Source organism: Diplotaxodon limnothrissa, linkage group LG23 (assembly GCF_057381915.1).
Source record: "Diplotaxodon limnothrissa isolate DT_005_m linkage group LG23, D_limnothrissa_male_GT1.1, whole genome shotgun sequence".
NCBI lineage: Eukaryota > Metazoa > Chordata > Actinopteri > Cichliformes > Cichlidae > Diplotaxodon > Diplotaxodon limnothrissa.
In genome coordinates this window covers 13,662,695-13,682,977 of record NC_140617.1, presented here as the reverse complement: position 1 = coordinate 13,682,977, position 20,283 = coordinate 13,662,695, and the positions used below count along the sequence as shown (strand labels likewise).

General features: G+C 40.5%; 1 protein-coding gene across 1 annotated transcript; it reads left to right on the top strand.

The window, feature by feature from the left end:
* Window positions 1-7,373: 7,373 nt before the first annotated feature.
* On the top strand, window positions 7,374-19,088 carry sap130a (Sin3A associated protein 130 a). The gene is made up of 21 exons (XM_085347642.1): window positions 7,374-7,437; window positions 8,809-8,936; window positions 9,014-9,288; window positions 9,734-9,901; window positions 9,986-10,082; window positions 10,271-10,383; window positions 10,487-10,611; window positions 10,742-10,889; window positions 10,973-11,063; window positions 11,149-11,253; window positions 11,462-11,603; window positions 11,983-12,098; window positions 12,214-12,501; window positions 12,594-12,768; window positions 13,250-13,345; window positions 13,428-13,789; window positions 13,874-14,119; window positions 14,210-14,335; window positions 16,405-16,508; window positions 16,732-16,845; window positions 18,004-19,088. The coding sequence occupies exons 2-21, from the start codon at window positions 8,825-8,827 to the stop codon at window positions 18,160-18,162; spliced, it is 3,162 nt and encodes a 1,053-aa protein (XP_085203768.1). The 5' UTR covers window positions 7,374-7,437; window positions 8,809-8,824; the 3' UTR covers window positions 18,163-19,088.
* The last annotated feature ends 1,195 nt before the right edge of the window (window positions 19,089-20,283 follow it).

The following is a 20,283-nucleotide window of genomic DNA, read 5'->3' as shown; positions in this document are numbered from 1 at the left end:
TCTCAGAAAATAAGAGAACCTGTAATGTTACTCAAGTTAAATGGAAATACAAATTTAACCTCAAATAATCAGATCAAATGCCAAGTAATTGATTGTATTTTGATGTGGATGTGCTTTCTTATATATTCTCAAGATGTGCAGGGACATGTAGGAATTCCTCGGTAAACTTTTAATTTTAATGTAAATATTTTTGTCTTCCTTGTTCCCCCTTGCTGAGGTTGGAATTTCATTCCTCGGATGCCAGACATTTTCCTCTCGCTGCCTTTACTTGTCATAGGCGAGTGCCACTTTTCTCAGGCGGGGAAAAGCTGCAGTAATAAATCGCCATGTGTTGAGTACCATTTTCAGCTTTGGCACCATGCGGTCTGTGATTTCCCATTATTTTGGTCCTATCTGTGCAAATGCAGATCACATTTCCTGACTCGTATGTCAGTAACTGTGAGTGAGGGGAGGCTCAGCTGAGGGGAAAGGTTAGGATTACGTGAGCACTAAGTTTGAACAGCATCATAGTGGGAAATTTAGCTGAAAAGTCATCCTCATCCAGTCTGCATGGAGAAAGGTTAAACCTTCATGTATGCATTCCACATACATGCGGACTGGAGCATAACTTACAAAGACTGTTGTCAGGTTATCGCCGTGATTTCACCACTGTGACTCCTGCCAACTGTGCGCGTGATTCAATCAGAGTGGATCAAGAACAGATGTCAATGTTCTGAATTTCGACTTTGTTTGTTTTTCATGGTATGAAAGTGCAGACTCCACATAATTCACGCTTCATCTACAGTCAGAAAAATGTTAAAGTCAAGCGCCATTTGAAGCAATGCGAGATACAATCGAAGTGTGTGTGAGGAATGAAGGGGACAGTTGGTAACAAATCATTTGTCCTCCTTTCCTTTTGAGCACATTTTGTACTAAAGGCATGTGTGAAATATTTGGAAAAATAACTGTGGGGCTCTGTGTTTTGCCTTGATTTCCATGGAGATTCCAAAACTTCCTGCCTACAGCAGCCATGGAATGTGCCCCCGCCCCCTCAGCGTTTCCACATAAATCAGGGCACTGACTTCTAATTTTAGGGATGTTAGAGAGACGATGCAAATCTCTCAGAGGAGGCCACTGGAAGCAAATTTTTCGGCCTGAGTCCACTGCAACATTATTTGCTGAACTGCTCGACTTAATTCAATTAAGCTTTATTTATAAAAAGTCCGTTTACAATAACAGTCACCTCTATGTAGTACGGTAAAGACTCAACAACATTAGATCAAATGAGCACCACTTGGTGATGGTGGAGACGAAGAACTCCAGCAGAAGACGCATCCAGCAGGGAGGAGCTGACATCTTAGAGAAAAGGAGCTTACTCTGCTCTCCTACTTCAACCCAACGTCACAGCAAAGCTCTGTCGATTTCAGCGGAGCATTGTTTGGGTGACATGTCACTCTCTGTCACGTTCTCATGAGGATGATGTCTTTTTATCTTGCTAAAGTGTTTTGTCTTGGGTTTTTTTTAAGACAAAAGTCCAAGTCATCATTATCAGCTTCTGCAGCGTTTTATCAGCACTGTTCATGTGCAGCATGTCTTTAAGCTCCATCCATCTATTTTCTTCTTCTTACCCAATGGGCTGGGGCCTAGAGTGAGAGGGGGGTACACCCTAGACAGGCCACCAGTCGATGGTAGGACCAACATAGAGAGACAGACAACCATTCACACTTACATTTGTGCCATTAATCATTTTATAATCTCCAATTAACCTAAGCCTATGTATATCCTTGGATAGTGGGAGGAAGCTGGAGCACCTGTAGAGAACCCATGCAGACACGGGAGAACGTGCAAACTCTCTGGCCAGATGGTGACTTTGAATCCAGTTCAAACTTCAACTCCACTTTGCCCATCGGGGACCCTCAACATGAACATCTGAACATGATCCTTCATCTGCTCTATGTTGATGTGTATATATTAGCCTAACTATATCTCTGTAGCTAGCCACCAGCTACCACATCATTATATGTTAACATCTGGCTAATGTAAGTAACTTTCTGCTAAACCTTACAAATCCTTTTTTTTCATGGATGCCTGGACATGAAACTTTACTGTAACATCTGGGAGAACAGCCAAACTGAGTTGAAAGAATCTGGAGCTTTGTGAGCTCTCTGTGGTGCCTCAGTGTTTGATTGAGTTCAGACATAATGACTTGTTTAATTAATTGAGTTGTGAGATAATGAAGCTGCCATGTTTAAAGGGGTTCTTGGGGAGAGTATACTTCATTAACCACGGAGAACCTCTCTTTGGTGCTTTAGCTGGTTGCTGTCTGGGTCTGCTAGTGGTTTCCAGTGAATCAACTGTGCTGCACAATCCAGAAAGGCCGATTCATTGTAGGGAAGGAATTATTAGATGAGTCAAAACACACTGTGTCTGTAGCAACACGGAGAGACGTGCTGCAGAGGACAACCTTCATGCCAGAGAAAAACCAAAAAACCAAAATAAAAAATGAGTCAACGTTAAGATCAGACATTTCACAGCTGTGAAAAGTCACTTAACTGAAGTCTGAAATGGTTATGAGTAATTAACAATGCAGACAAATGAGTAAGAGTCAAACTGGTATGTCACAGAAAAACAGTGTTTCTTTCTTTTGCTTGTACTCATGTTAACATTTCCTTGATTTTTAATCACTGATCTTACTAACTTACTGCTTACTTCCTTGGACTCATTTAATCGTTCCAAATAAAACCAGTCACAAATAATATCCCAAGAATTTACGAGTGTTTCACAACTTAAAGAAACATACCAGCAGGTGTATGCAACTGAATAGGCACAGCTGGGGAATTCCATGGCATGCCTCAGCATGCAGCAGTGGTTGAATAACCCTTTATGATCCAGGTGGATATAAATGATGACTATGTGGAGAGAGCTAATCGCTGATGAAAGATCGTTTGTGAATTTTCACTCATGTTAATGTAGAAATTAAGAAGAACTTGATACTGTTTTAACACTTAAGTGGGAAAATACTGTAGTGACTTAAATAACTGTTATACTTTATCTTCAGATATACTCTTTTAAAATGTTCTCTTTTAGTTTATCGTACCAATACTCTTTTCCTTTATATAATTAATCATTGGTGTATGAAGTTTATCGTTTTGATTTTTCTTTAGTTTTGGGTTCCACTTTTGTTATTACTCGTACCTCCCTGTGTTCCTCTGCTTTGTGTTTACTAGGAGTTTTCCTACTTCCATATTTAGCAGCATTTAGCATTTCCTGTTTTACTTTGAAAGAGTTTTTATTTTCCTGTGACTGCTTTTTCAATCTTTCTGTTGGTCTGGTTGTCTTGACTGTTTTTACACGTTGTTAATTACTATGTCCTGCATCTCTTTTAACTCTTTTGTATAATCCCGGTCACGCAACAGTATATAATCTTATGAAACTTAATATTAATACAATTTAATATTAATATCCTAAATTATAAAACATGAAAAAAACAGAAAAGGTGCCATAAATTTGATAGTCAGAATCAGAAAGACTTTATTTATCCCCAAGGGGCAATTAGTTTTTAGCTTTAAAAAATAGTGCAAACTGACTGAAGTAGATGTGCGCTAATGCTGAAATACATTACAACATATTTACTTATAATAAAAGAGCAATTTTTGATTGTGCTAATGGAGGGCAGCATATTTCCAAAACAGGGCAAAAGAAAAAGCCATGGCATCAGCAAAGTCGCTGGGCAACAGAAATATCTATGCCAAATTCATCCAACAGTTGTTGAACCGACCTTTAAACAGACATTTCCACCTGTTAGCTAAAAATCAGCCAGTCCCAAAAACAGCATCATAAATCCCTTAAAAACTAAAGTATAGTTTCATATATCCTAATCCTGTTGCTGTTTCTACAGAACTTTTTCACATGTTTCCCACAAAAAATATGTATATATCTATTTGATCACACTGATGGTATGAGATGTTGTTTGTAATCCAGCAGCTGAATAGCCTAACAATATGACCCAGAGTTGTGCATAGTTTTATATCTTTCCAATGGTTTTTACTTTGTTGTATACATTTTTTCCAGATGGTGTTTGTGGTTATGATTAATTGTGTAGTTTCACTGTAATTTTAGTCTCAGTAAACAAAGATAAACTAAAGCAATAATTTTGACCAAAGCAGAAAATCACAGAAAATATTGTTCTCATTTTTTCCGTTAAGTTTAGTTCTTATTTTTATGTCAGTTGGCTAAAATATTTTTTACATGTACTTCTACATGAAGTTAATAACTTTGACATATACCAGGGGAGCTTCGAGGATGTTTTAAAAAATTGGTTATCATGTCGGGGCCCACATGAAACCAAAAGATATATGATCGGCAATATACATGGGGGGAAAGTAAACATCTGGACTTTTGGGGTGATACAGATGTTTTACATGAAAAGGGGCTAGAGAAGACTTTGAGCATAATTCTATATTTAAAAGCTGTTTTATTTAAAACATAACCCCACCTACTAATGCAAATTTTCACTGAAATATACTTTAGAACGCAAATTAAAAATACTCATTATGCAGATTCAGTAGAAAAAATATTAAGTAGAAAAATTAGCTAAGTAAGTTTTTTTTTCTGAGGGGGGGTTTAATATCCAACACTGTGATTTGCTCTGATGAGGAACCAAAAAAGTTGCTAACCAAAATGGCTATAAGATGAAAAACTTAGTGTGACTAAAAAGGGAAAAGGGGGGGAATGGAAACATGTAGAGAATGTAAAGATGTTTTGATGACCTGCTGCTGCTCTCTAGTGTTTATGTGAAGGTATTACAGTTGCTCCTCCTCTCAAACTGACACCTGGTGTGCTGGGACTGAACTTCATGCCAGAGCTTTTTCAGTAGTGGGGAAAGCATAAAGTGTAAGATAACAAAATGTCTTTAATAAGGGCTTGGATCTTAATGTTTTGAAGCTTTACTTTAAGTTTTGTTCCTGTCCTTGTGATTGGTGACAAAAGGATAGCAACATGAGTGAAAGGGAAGATTTAGAAGCTTTCTTTGTTTGTTTTGCATCTAAGCGAAAATGAAAACATAAAAAAAACCCTAGGGATATGTTTTATTTGATTTGCAAAGGGAGACTGAGCTCCTGTTTATTAAAAAACAAAAATCAGGCAGTGGAGATCATATTAACAGTGTTTATTTCTCCCGTAAATCAGGAAATTTACATGTTAAAGACAGCTTAACACTTTAACAGGATTTTTCAGAGGTGGGACCAAGTCATTGTTTTGCAAGTCTCAAGTAAGTCTCAAGTCTTTATCCTCAAGTCTCAAGTCAAGTCTCAAGTAATGTCAGGCAAGTCAGAGTCGAGTCTCAAGTCACTGGTGTAAAAGTCCGAGTCAAGTCACAAGTCTGAAACTTTGAATTTCAAGTCCTTTCGAGTCTTTAAAAAAAAAACGAAAAAAAAGCATGTTGCAGTTATGCTAAATGTAAATATTAGACCATGTAATTTTTTAATCTGTGTTTTTCTCAACACATGACAAAATAGTGAACTTAGAAAATATACACAAATTGTGAAATTGCACCTCTTTAAAATGCAGCTCAATTAAACCTAGCTCCAAGAATAATTTTCACCGACAGTTCTGAGATAAGCTGCATGTTATTCTTGGATGCGGTTGTAGGACCGGCTTTGAAATCGCATGACAAAAATATCATACATAAATAAATGATTTTTTTTTTTTAAATATCATTTAAAAAAAAAACTGCATCACCAACGTAGCCTTGAAAACATTTGCTAGTTAGATGAAGTCAGCTATCTCATTGTAGCACATTTATATGCATATTTATAATTATACGCTTCTTGGAGTGAGTGCATACACTCATGAAGTTTAGTAACTTCCGGTCACTGCAACAAGCCCAGGTACAGTTTACCGACGGATGGGTGCAGGACCTTGAAATGCACCGTGTAGAACGAAAGACCATCGTACGATTCATAAGTTTACGAGTCTCACAAATTGTTGTCATAAATACACATTCCTTAACCGTTTATTAATAGGACCTTTGAGCTCAACGGTAATTAATTAGTAGTGGAAATAATTTCTGGTAGCATCACAGAAATGTAGCAGTGACAATAATACTGTATGCTGTAATCGTACTGGACAATTAGTGATACAAAAACCCTGTTTTATCCTGTGAATAAAAGTATATGTTTTTGTCAGTGTACCATAATAACAGAAGCGAAACGCAATATTGTGTCAGGACAATTCACTATTTATGCACAATAAATAAAGGAGCATAGCGCGACCATTTCTGTTCAGCGCCAGACTTGCTTGTAACCTATATCACCAATTATGTTAACTACAACAGCAGACTGACCTTTGTGTAAATGCTTGGAGCAGACTAACCTGTGAGCTGGAGTGTTCTGGGACGTTATATTTGATCTTTGAATGGCTGCAATCCAGGCCACCCGTCGTGTCTTTGTCACTTCGGAAACATGGCTCGAACAATTTCTCTTCAACGACGTAATCCGATAACAACCGATCTCTTTACCCGTCGGCTTCCCGTGGCTGTCATGCGACCGGCTATTGCAGTTAATAATACAACAGCTTCTTGACATTTTTGTGTTTCTTTTTATCGCTGTGTAACTGATTTTAATTGAAAGCCTGCGTGCGCTAGTACCTCTTGCCACGAGTTCCCAGAATCCTTTGCGGTTCTACCCGTGAATGACGTCACATTTTCAATCTCTATATAATATGCATGTTAAATTTTATATTTGGGGTAAAATATCACGTCTTTTCAAGTAAACCGGTTCAAGTCCAATTCAAGTCCCAAGTCATTGGTGTAAAAGTCCAAGTCAAGTCACAAGTCTTACAACATTTTTTCAAGTCAAGTCTAAAGTCATAAAATTAATGACTCGAGTCTGACTCGAGTCCAAGTCATGTGACTCGAGTCCACACCTCTGGGATTTTTGACTATTGTACATTATGAGGGGTGCCTGAAATCCTTTACTTTAAAAATATTGGGGTGTTTTTTGTCATTTAATTCTTGAATTGTGTGTCTGGTCGCTTATTTCTTTGAATTAATTACTTTCTGTGCGGATATTTCATTGCTGTTGAAGCATAGGCAGCATCAAGTGGCCTTTAGAGGAACTGCAGTTTTTTGCACTTCCGCCTTGGCTTCCTTTTTTCGGAGGTTCCCACTTGGCTCCAAAGTGAGCTCGATTGCGTCCGTCGATCACGTGACTAGAGTGTCTTAGCGTCCCCCTAACAACCGCCTACCTCCTTCAGCCCGTTGTACCGCTTTATGGCGCTAAAAACATTTCTATTGGCTAGCGATCGAGCAGTCCCTTCTCTGGTTGGTTGAATGTAGAAAGTAGGTGCAGTCCTTTCTCAGCGGTCTTCCGGCTTGCATTTTGAGAGTGAAAAAAAGAAAAGACGAATGGAAAAATTGTAATCCACAAAACGAGCATTGCCCAGCAACTCATCGATACGGTAAAGTCTGCGCACACACAACAGCCTTTTTGTCCTTTTAGCTGTAGGAAGTTTGTGCCGCTGTACTCTGTATAAAGTTCAGGATTTGGCATGAAAAGCAGGTTAGCGGGGCTAGCGCTTCCAGTGTTAGCATGCTGCTAGGTGGGATAGCTGCCTAATGAGGCAGCTTTTCGGTTTTAGGGTTACAGAGGCTAAAACAGCCACCACGGTGGATAGTATCTGACTGAGCTGAAAACGGGTGTGATTCTAGTTGAAAGGCCTTTTCTGTGCATGCTTGTTAACGTCATATTTGGTGCGCATCGACTCAGTTTGCTGCCTGTCATACGATACCGACTACATAATGTCAAACAAAGGTACTGAAGACGTTCGATCCTTTTCAGACACTCAAATACAGCTTTTTCCTGTGATGTTAAACAGCTCTTAATTTCATGGACACGTTCTCTGCCCTCCGTCTGTCCGTTTTACGTTCCCGCGCTGCATGTGAAGGGTTAATCTACATGGCTTTTGTTGTTGTTGAGGTCCTCGGACTGGATCGTCAAGAGCAGAGGTTTTCAAATATTTTGTGACCAAAGGGTGAGCTAAAATTTCACGGCACACTTGTATTTATACCAGTGGAAAATAATCTCTATTCAGGTCGGGAATTTAACCCCATCCCGGGATACTTAAGCTAACCCTGTGTGGTATTCGGGGCTTACAGTCTCACGTTGTCTGTACGTAGCTACAATAATTAACTTTAATAATTGGATGTTTTAGTATTTTCAGTAAGAGTGAAGATAGTCTGTATCCATAACTATGCAAAGCACGTCCATAATGAACAGTTATGCCGTAAAAGATATTTGTGTCATAAATATATTTAATTTTTAAATCGTAGTAGGCATACAGCGGCTGTATGGAAAAAAGCCTATTAGAAACTGAACTGTACTGTGCAAAAAGTCTTGACACATTGGGAAATGGGTGCAGAAATTATTTGAAACATGCAAACATACATGGAAATACAGTACATAAGGCCAAAACGGAGTTTGTGCAGTTCTAACGAGCTTACATTCGTAACGTTTTGTATTCATATTTACATTAATTTTCAAAATATCCTCCATGATTGAGCCTCCATTGTGTTTTACAGATGGCGGTGGAAACTCATTTTTGAACCTCTTTCCTCACCTCTCGTTATATCCACAACAATTTCACCCCAAAAATCTCACTTTTGGATTAATAACTCCATTAGACCAGTTGTCACAGATTCTCAGTCAGTTTCTTGTGTAATTTGGCAAATCTGGCATTCCTCAGCCTTTTCTCCCTGTTTCCCATGATGCCTATGATGGTGTTTTTAACTTTGTCATATCCTGTGTGCATCTGCTTTGCATCCTGTTTTAGATCATAAATAGTTAAAATGAGCTCCCAGCAATTCCCCCGACATGGGCTGCCTGCTTCCAGTGGGGGAGCACCTCAGATCCCAGCACCTGGAAACCTGGTGCCTGTCAATCAACCGTCAAGCGCTTCAGGTAACATTTAATCACACAAAAATGGCAGAGAAGATGTAAGTGTGTAGTTGATGTCTAATCAAGTTGTTTTTCCTCAGGTGGAGGTGGTGGAGATGCAGACAGCAGTCGGGATGGTGACCACGGTCAGCATGATCATCCACCTGCCGGTGGCGGGGGAACCTCAACTTTCAGAGATGAAAAGCAAGAGACCATGGTGGTCAGACCATACCCACAAGTACAGACGCAGCTCGGCCAGCCTCCAGCTGCCACCCAAAATGTGGCCATTCAGCCCGGCACACCTGCGACCTTACCGACCCCCTCTGTCCAGCTCCCACAGGGCCAGCCTGCAGTGCTTACTGAAAGCCAGATGAAGGTGACCTTTAAGTCTCTGTTTGAGTTTCTATAAACTTAACCATCTCCAAAGTAAAAGGAACATAATTTGCTCTCTTATATTGGCAAAGTTTTCTGAGTGTAGACAGTGTTCAACGTAACATTTTCCCCCCTGGTCTCAGTTTTTGCAATTCCTGAAAATAATAAGACGCCAATTTTCCTTATATTTTAAAAAGTATGTTATTGTAGACTAAGCTACCCAACAATAACTTAAAGTTAAAATTAGCTCTGAAGTACCAAAAGGTTCAGTAAAACTCTGATCTGTGGGGGGAAAATGTAATGCTGTAGACAGGAATCTCATCATAGGATATTTCTTTTTTTACTTGAGCTTGAACCTTTCACCTGGGCTGTCTGAATCTGATCATCTAGCTTGTATTATTTGTTAAAACAAACAGATGTTAATTTTTTTAAATTGATGTCTTTTTCAGGCGGTCTTGAAGTCACCAATGCCAAGTCGTCTTATTGCTCCAGCACCAGCTTCCAACCAGGCTCATATGCCCATACCCCCCAAGGTGCCTGGTCACATAACAGTCACCATCGAGAGCAGCATCGCTACCACCCCGTCTATCCCTGTGGCAACCATCAGTGGTCAGCAGGTGAGTCTTTTCTACATTTGCTTTTAATGTTTGTCTTTTTCCTGCTGACAACTAAAGACCTGTACTGCTTTCTTGGTGTTTAAGGGTCACTCAAGCAACGTGCACCTGATGCCGAACTTTCAGATCATCAGGACCCCTGCTGCAGTTCCTCAACAGTCCTTCCCACCACACTTGCCTCGAGGTATATAGCGAGGAAGACTCCTGTGGGAGTACCTTTAGTGCAGCTTTGGGAAACGAGTACTTGTAAATGATCTGTCAAAGAGAAAGTAAAAGTTAGATGCAAACTGATTTGGACAGTCATCTCCTAAATGTTGTCGACAGTATGTCAGGCTTGCATTTTGATGGATTGCTGTATTTTCTGTCCTGCAGGGGCTGCTGCAGCAGCTGTTATGTCCAGCTCCAAAACTGTCTTGCGGCCAGCCACTGGAGCAAGTGCAGGAACTGCCCAGCCGACAGTGCCACACATCATTCACCAGATTCAGGTGCCCTGCAGAACTTTAAAGAAATAAGAATATTCATGTTAGTTATGTAGAAGCACAGAGTATAAGGCTGCTGCTGTTTTTTGTTTTTCCATACTGTCCACAGTCCCGATCTCCTGCAACAACCTCTACAGCTGTCCTCCCAACCGTGGTGGCTCCCATCTCAGTGACTAGAACTCAATCTCCAGTTATCAGCCAGACAGTCTCACACTCTCCAGAGGTGATACATGGGTAAGAAAAGATAAAGTCTGAGATCGTTCAGTATGTTCTTAGCCAAGTTTGTTTGCAGTTTAGTGCTACTTGTTTACTTTGCATTTTTGAAGAGGTCATATTTATCTATTTATTTATTTTACTATTTCAGGCGTCCAGCAATGACCATTCACCCCCCTCCACCCGCTGTCAGCATCCAGAGGCCTCAGGGGACCCGTGACACAGCCACACGGATCACTTTGCCATCACACCCTGCAGTCGGAGCTCAGAAGTCCCAGCCTCCGCACACAATGACACAGGTTACTACTCTTGATGATGCACTGCAAAAATATGCAATATTTATTTTGCATAATAACTAAAATCTTGCCTTTTTTCCATACAGAAATCCATATTCAGTAATGTGACACCAGTAGCTGCAGCAACTGTGGCACCAATAGTTGCCACGAACACTGTGCCATCAACAACTACAATAGGTATCAGCTTTTATCTTGATTAGCATGTCAAATCTTTGTAATGTTACTAAAGAAGAAGCTGAAATCTTGTTTCATTTCTGTTTAGGCGCTGTGACACACACCCAAATGACGAGTAGCACGATTGTCACCATGACAATGGCCTCACACTCTTCTCATGCTACAGCAGTGACCACCTCCACCATCCCTGTTGGTATGTTGACTCTTTGGCCTCGTTCATGCAACATTCATTTTTGTGCTGCTGCCTTTTTAAATGACATGGAACAGAACGAGCTGCGTTTTTACAACTTGGAAGTAATGAAATATTATTTCTAGTGCATGCACATCCCTACATATGCTATCTCACCTTTCATTATTAGCATGTAGCTTTTCTTAACAGTCTTCTGGGGTGTTGTTCACAGCTAAAGTGGTCCCTCAGCCTATCGCCCATTCTTCACCCCGTGTTCAGCCTGACTACCCAGGAGAGAGAGCCAACCTCATCCCCATCCCTGGCCACAGGTCTTCTCCCAACCCTGTCACCATGGAAGCCCGCAGCGACAATAGGTGAGCTCACTGTGCTGGGGAATTTAGTCTGATCATATGATGGGGTATTACACAGTTGTATCAAAAATCTGTGCGCTTTCCTCTTATTTCCTCTAAAGTTGTGGAATTAATCCAAGTTTAATTTCAGTTGAAATTTTTGTCCAATTAGAAAACAAGTTGTCACATTGTGTTTTCCATTTTACCTTTCAGCATATCCTCTTTGTTGTTCTCCCTCCATAAAACTTCCAATTCAAAAGTATTAAATATATTAAATATCTCTTTAAGTCTGGACCAGCATGTGGCAATGATCCAGATCACAAGAGTTTAAAGTATAAAACATCACAGACAATGAAGACAACCAATCCGATCTTGTTTTAATTCTTGTTTCTTTCTTGTTAAGACCTTCTGTACCAGTGCAGTTCCAGTATTTCCTGCCTGCCTACACTTCGTCATACCCTCTGCCACATACCTACACCCCTATTAGCAGCTCTGTGTCCACCATCCGCCCGTACCCCGGTAAGCACTTGCTATAGTCCGAGTGTCTGCTCATTATTGGAAGGACTTAAGTCTAGTTTAGTGTAATGTAGAGCCTGGGATTTGAAAAATCTTTTACCCTTTTGTGCTCTCTAAGTTACTCCTCAAGCTCCGACTTCAGCGTTGCCAGCTCAAGCTGGAGTGGGCGTGGCGACCACTGTGCAATTGAACCGCATGCAGCTGATGGCAGTGGACCGCATCGGTCTGCCGTCTGCACAGATCAGCACCCAGGGGATCCAGCAAGCACCGATCGCAGCGCAGGGCATTCAGCCTGCATCGATAGGCGTTCAGGGTTTGCACACGTCTGCGTCAATCACCACACAGGGAATGCAGCAGGCGCCGGTCACTCAACAGCAGCAGCAACCGCAGTCTGAAGCAAAGCCTGGTAGTTACTTAGATCATACCAAATAGCATGGTCTCTGAGTCTTTTACTGAAATTTGTTTGTAATTAATGTTTGTTTGTTTTTTTAAATTCAGGGGTTGTTTTGGCTGATGGCTTTGTAGCAAGCCCCATTAGCAGCACCTTCAGCACGACCCAGCCGGTAGCCACCATGGTGCAGGCACACACCCAGGGGGGAGGAGTGGGAGGAGCTCCCACACTGGTCTCCTCCCCAAGACCGAGTATTCTCCGCAAGAAGCCCGCCAATGAAACGTGAGTATAACACATGAAGCAGGGTTTTGCAGTAAACCTTACATCTTGTTTTTCTAAAATAAATATGGAGAATGCTGAGACATTTTGCAGGGTAGAAATAAAACTGAGATGAATACACAGATGATTCCCTACTAGAGAGATGGCTAGTTTTGAAACCAAAACAGGAAAAGTCGTAAACTCACCAACTTATTCTAACCAGAGTAAACAAACTAAAGGTTTGAAACAGCACTGAACTGAATATTTTCAAGCTTATATATAAAATCTCTTTAACCAAACATGGTGAGAGTAAAGGAGTGAGGGAGAAACACAGAAGCATCGTTGTTGGAGATTTTCAGTACTCGCTCTAAACGGAGGATTACTTTCACACGCTGATCAACAGCTCTGAATCCACAGTGTCAAAATATCCATGTCAAACCATATCAAACTTCCAATTCCAGTAAAATAGTTTAATGTTTTCTTTTCTACACTTCCCCTTTCTCAGGTGTGTTCGTAAGAACCTGATCCCCGCCCAGTCTGAAGCCAGTACTGGGAGAATTGACAGCGGCGTGAGAGGAGCGGGATCGCCTCGACCCGCTGGGTGAGCTTGTGTCTCATTTGTTACATGCGTGTTCATTTCCTGTTCTGTGTCAGTGATGTAACGGGTTTTGTTCATCCATCAGAGTGAAGCCCAAAGCTGAGGTGCACATGGCAGTGGCCCCTCCTGTCATAGCTACAGTAGAAGCATTGCCTTCTCAGGGTGGAGAGCAGCAGGCGGTGTCCTCGAACACCCAGCACCTCGCTCAAGCCATCCCCACCATGCTGGCTACACCCGGCCCCGTGCCTCCCTCACAGCCCTCCACTGTCCTGTCCTCCTTGCCGGCTGCCATGGCTGTGACTCCCCCTGTCCCAGCCTCGATGGCCAACACTGTGGCTTCCCCCACCCAGCCGGCTGCCAGCAGCACTCCAGCATGTGCCGCGAGCTCTGTCTGCCCAGATGTGAAAATCAAGCAGGAAGTGGAGGCGATGGACACCTCTCAGCCAGGTGACAAACGTGTTTGTGCTCCAAATGTTAAAGTCATCTTTATAGAAAATATAAATAAAAACTAACATGCAGGCTTCCCCTTAGATCCCAACACGAGTATGTCAGCGGCCCCAGCCCTCACCACACAGACGTCCACCCTGAGCACCCCAGCCACAGGCGATCTTATCCCTGGAGCCTCCCCGAGAAAGAAGCCCCGCAAGCAGCAGCATGTCATTTCCACAGAGGAGAGCGAGATGGTCGAGACTAACAGCACGGATGAGGAGAAGACCCCAGGCAGGCCCATCACCGGCAGGGCCGAGAGACGGGAATCTCCACCAAGGGAGTATGTCGGTATGTAAACTGATCATGGCGGTGCGGATGATGATGGTGATGTTTCCTGTCTGCACTATTAGTTTTGTAACACCTGTTTCTATGTTGAAGATGAAGAAGGAGTGCGCTACGTGCCGGTGAAGCCTCGCCCACCTATTACACTTTTGCGGCACTATCGTAACCCCTGGAAAGCTGCTTATCACCATTTCCAGAGGTACAGCGACATCCGGGTCAAAGGTGAGTGTCTTACTGGCTGCAAACAAAAATATTTAATATTTCATACCAGCAGCAGCTTTTTCAGTAACTGCAAAGGGGGGTTGCTTTTTAATTTCACTGTAGATTCCTATATGTGTGGTAAATATTGATGGATATTTTTGTAAACTTTTGTGCAGCTGTATGATTAATTAATTATCCATTAATGCATCAAACATGCAGATCCTGAACTCAAAAACAGAGTTGAAAACATGGCTATTAAAGGTATTTACTTTAATTACTATTATAATTCAAATGAGAACCAAAAAAAGAAAAACAGAGGTAAGGGTGATGGGTGACACAGTCACCCGGTGGAGAGTTAGGCCATGATCAGGGACTGTTTTTGACCCTAAAGGCCACCCAGAGATGAACAATACATTATAATTGTACTTAATAAAATCACTGATGATAGACTAAATAAATAGATTTTAGGTAGATGCTTGTGCATTTTAACAACTTTAACAATAATACAGACAACAATGTAGTTAAACAACTTACAGTTGGTTTTATTGGAAATTAACTTTAAGCTATTAGGCCCCAGGGGTTTTCTGAGCTTTCTGCTCGAAAATGAAATGACCAAAATAAATGGAGTATTTCTCTGCAATTACAAACTCTGTGTAAACAGTCTTGGTATCAAAATAAAGCTAACACTTGTGAGATGTCATCAGACGTGTAAATATTACTGCAGATGTTACTATGGCAAAGTTGCTGTGACTCAAACATAGAAAAATTTGATTTTTTTTATATCCCTCGTCTAAGTATTTTATAGCATATAACACCTTTGAAAATATGCTTCAGTTCACATTTAACTCCAGAAAATCATAAATCAAAATATGGATATTACCTGTCCACAGGTTCATGGTGACGTAACTGCTCTTTTAACTGTTTGGTGTCTTTGCTTTGTTTGGTGTTTCCAGAAATGGTTTATATGAGATTTTAGCTGAGATTCAGAGGTTTCTGTGGAAACCACTCATGTCGGCACTTATATTTCTGACCTCGTGTTGTAACTGAGTAAACGTGATCTCCTCCCTTTTTCCCCCATATTTGGGGGTGCTGGGTGCTTAACTAGTTAAAAAACACAAACAAACATCTGTCTCCTATTTTTTGTGTCACATAGGAAAGAAGCATCAATATCTAATGAAAAGACTTATTAGTTTGGCCTTGCTGTGTATCATTGTGGTGTTTGGTGCAGTTTTCTTGTTTTGTGGGGTTGTTGTTGTGTTTTTTTTTCAAGTGGAGATGAATATCTCTAACAAGTTGATTTGTTCACATTTGCAAATCTTAATTTGTAAGAGAAATGTATATATTTTTTGAGTTTGTGCAACATGCATATAGTTTCATTTTTCAGTATTTGTCTGTGGGGCATTTTTCTATGTTTTAACAAATGTTTTTTACATGGCCTTACAGAGGTGATGCTAAGGGAAACGTGCATTTTTTTTCCTTTTTTTTTTTTTGGTAATGTGCTGGAAAAGCTTGAAAATTGACCTTGAAAGTGCTTAAAAAGTGCTTGAATTTGACCCTGAAAAATGCGTGCAAACCCTGAAAAGCTCATTAATGTGAAAACACTGTTATAAATAAAGATAAATCATTACACGTAAAAGACACTGATTTAAATTGCAGGTAAGTCATAACCATTTGTTTATCTTGACACAAGTTGAACTAAACATCGAGTGAGTTTAGAGTTTGAGGGGTTGAGCAAAAATGCACTGTTATGCTTCTGAATCATGCAAGACAAAATCAATTCAGTTCAATTCAGTTTTATTTATACTGCGCCAAATCACAACAACAGTCACCTCAAGGCGCTTTATATTGTAAGGCAGATCCTACAATAATACCAAATATGCAATAAGAGTAAACAAATTCCTTTTGTTTGTATTATAATCTTGATTTTATCATTTAAAAAAAAAAGCCAAACTCAAATAAAATGTTATAACCGTAATTGAGGTTAAAATTAAAAAACAGAGAGGAGCGATCAGTGAAGTGTTTGAAAGGCTTATGTTGAATCTTCTTTGTCATTTTCCTCAGTTTAATTCTGCTTTTTGTTAATGTTTCAGAAGAGAAGAAGGGCTCCTTGCAGGATATGGCCAATCAGAGAGGAGTGGCATGCAGAGCACAAGGCTGGAAGATTCACCTGTGTGCGGCACAGCTCAGGCAGCTGGTGGGTGCTGACCTCCTGACCTTTATTATATTGGCCCAGTTAATATAGTTTTGTCTTTAAATTGGGGGGAAATAGTGCTTAAAGTGAGCTTCTGTTTTTAAAAAGAAATGTAATCAATTAAAAAAATTGTTACAATATTTCAGTGTGACTTTGCATTTCAGTTCAGAGACTTTTACGCTCTTTAACAAGCAGATTTTTTTTATTTTTATCGCTTGTTCTGCAGTCGAGTTTGGAGCATGATGTGTACAGCCGCCTCTCCACCCTTCAGGAGGGTCTGATTCCAAAGAAGAGGGCCGGCGCAGATGACGACCTTCACCGAATTAACGAACTAATACAGGTGAGGTTGTTGCTGCACATTAAAAATAAAGGTTTCACTGCTCAGGTTATGCAAATTTTAAAAAATCAGTATTTCCTAAGTTATACATGTGGGGTGGGCCGGAGTTAAGAACTTCAGGACTTCTTTTAAGATATTTAGTAAATAGATAATTAAAACCTCAGCGGAGAAAAAAAGACTAAACAGGAATGAAAACATGAAGAACGGTGCGAATAAAAACAGCATACCTGTGATGTGTTTAATGCCAGACTCTCACTGTGATTAGCAAAGTTAATGACAAAGCAAAGTTCAGTGCTTCACCCTCCAAAATACACTCATTTGGTTATAAACCATGTGGATACAAATTTTATTGCTTATTGGGTGAGTCCGCCTGCCCTGGTCCAGTGATGATGCTGAGTTGGTTATAGAAGAATATTGTGTCTCTCTGAATCCAGTTCACTTTTTAGAGGCGATTTGGTTTTGTCAACTTGTCTGAATTTCTCCTTAAAGTTTCGAACAGCACAGCTTATGAACCCACAATGTAAAGCATCTGAAAAATGAAGTTTATACTAAAAACAAACCAATGTTCTCTCTGCTTTTCTCTCTGTGTCATCAGCAGCAAAAACATGTTTAAAACTAAAGTAAAATTGATTTCAAAGTCCAAAAATTTAAACCCTGGACATCTTCTAAAATCACACAGTGGGGCAAACTGGAGTTTTTGGCAGGCCATTTCTGGCCCCCGCGCCTTATGTTTGACACCTTCATTATAAACACAGACTTGGCTCTCTATGATCCTAGTGATGTGTAACACAGCTGTTCAATGGCCAGCCAATCAAATTAAGCTTCGCTTTAAGGGGGAGGAGACAGAGGATGAACTGAGGGGCGGGACCAGGCCCAGTGTAAGATAAATAAGGATTATTTTTAGCTGTAATCATGCAAAGCTGCTCTGGAGTCCAAGAATAGAAGTATTGGCTGGAAATGAGTATAGCAGATCCTCTTTAACACAGATTGGGCTTCTGAGTTTTGTAAACTGCTGCTTTTTTTCTTCTTCTGTAGTTTGTTCATGTAGTTCCTTTTTGTTCTTGTTAGGCAGGCTGGAAAAAGGCCCACAACTTCTCTCTTTCAGGTACATGTAATGTTAGTAATGAGTTTAGCAAACTCAATCAGTACATTTCTCCTCAGGGTAACATGCAGCGCTGTAAACTGGTGATGGACCAGGTGACCGAGGCCAGAGACACCATGATGAAAGTGCTCGACCACAAGGAGAAGGTCCTGAAGCTGCTCAACAAGAACGGCACAGTCAAGAAGTCCTCCAAACTGAAGCGCAAAGAACGGGCGTAAGAGCGACCTCCCCATCTGCCAAGAAACCGCTGCCGTTCCCACCGCCTCTCTCTCCGTGTAGGGGTGAAGGAGCTGCTCAGAGTTTTGGTGCTATGATTTGCTGCATACAATCACACGCACCCTCCATATCTGTGGGCACAGAGAAGAGCAACAGGACGGCTTCGAGGAACAGGAACTGGTTCTCGTTCAAAACACAGGAACATTGTAGGTTGTTAGAGTGGCCACTTGATGGCCACCGTGTTTTGTTTTGCCCCCTTCCCCTTTCTTTTAATGTATGAACCCCCCCCCCGAAAGATCCTTGTTACTAACTTAGTTTCTGCCTCTTGTAAGACTTTTGGCACATTGTGTATCTGTGATATTCGGCTCTAAAAAGAGGTGCAAGGTGAGTTATCCAACGGAGCCGGTCAGAATCATTCAAAAGGACTCCTTTAGCAAACTGTAAACGGACTAATCTCAGTCGTGCTCTTTTCATCAGTCTGTGCCTTTATTTTGTCAGTGTACATGAGATGGACCGGGCCGAGCTGCTCCACACGCTCTCCAGATGCTGTTAAAATGTCATTTAAAGAAAAGTTTCAGGTTACTTCTACTGCTTCCTTTTTAAAAAAAAAAAATCCAGCAGCTTAATTTGTTTAAAGAGAAAACAAAAAAAGATATTTTATCAGCCATAATTTAGGCGTAATCTAAAAATCCGGATATGAGAAAATATTTCAAACTGCCATCAAATCTTTCACTTAATCTGGAATAAAGAGAGCGGCTGTGCTCGTTTGAACAGCGGACTGAATTCATGTAAATCACTGTAAATGTGCTTCTGTTTTTCCATCGACCTCGTTCTTTTCCAGTTTTGTACTTGATGAAACGTTTTGTGTGCTGTGTGACGTGCCGCTTTGTGCTGCAGAGTGTACGAGCTGAAGTGAGCCTGAAACATCCAGACCTTGTACATTGTTTTTGTCTGTGTAATTATAGTAAAGATACTGAAAACAATACAAGTTCTGCTCTTATTTTTGAGTTTTCATCCTGCTAATTGTGTTCGTGTATATAAAAACATTTCACAGCTTTATATAAATATGAGTGGATTAGGAAATTATTCTGACTCAGATGGAGTCACAGGTTGAGGATGAGCCTGGTAGCAAAATGTTCTACCTGGTTTTAAGCAGGTAGAACATTTTGATCTCTTTACACAGTGAGACTTGCAGTGGGTGTAAAACAGATGTAGTTTCAGTTTGTAACTGAAACTCACCCTCCCTGCCTGTACGCCAGTGTTTGAACGTTGCGCTTCAAACTGTACTACAAACCAGGAACTGATACTTCTTGTACTAATTCATATGCAATTAATTAATTAGCATATGTTCAGCATTCAGTGCAGCATTATAGAAATATGTATGACTATGTTCTTGCATTTTTGCAAATCTCTAAAATTAGAAACATCCTGCATCAGAATATTATTGAAAAACTAGTTCATCCATTTATTATTTGTAGGCTGGATGCTGTAATTCAATATTATCAGGTTGTCCTAAAAGACTTCCTGATAAACCTTCAGATTATCAGTTTGGATTTGGGAGACAGACACCCTCTTTACTTTTAACATTAGGCATAAAAATATATATATATATATATATAAAAATATATATATATATATATATTTTTTTTTATAAAGCTTATAGTTGGGGCTGGATCAGGTGGTAATTAGTTATTATTAACCTCCTTCCTCACCTCACCCCCAGCCTATTACAGCCGATGGCCGCCCCTCCCTGAGCCTGCTTCTGCCAGAGGTTTCTTCCTGTTAACAGGGGGTTTTTCTTCCCACCGTCACCAAGTACTACATGAAAAATCTGATTCAGTCCCACGTGTCACTTAATTTGGCCACATGTTGATGCAGCTGAATTTCTTCCTTTATTTTGGTTTTTGCTTCTGGAATAATCTGACCTGTCTGTTTTTATTCGCCTTCTTTTATCTTCAGGCTGAGCCCAGTCATTCCCTTTTACTGCATGCTGTTTTACAACATAATTGCCTGTGATACATCACAACGTGTTGGCACGTATTTGACCCATGACAACAGCGTGTTTATCAATCAGGAAAAGTTATTGTCACTGGCATTTATATAATCATCATTCCACTTTTGAC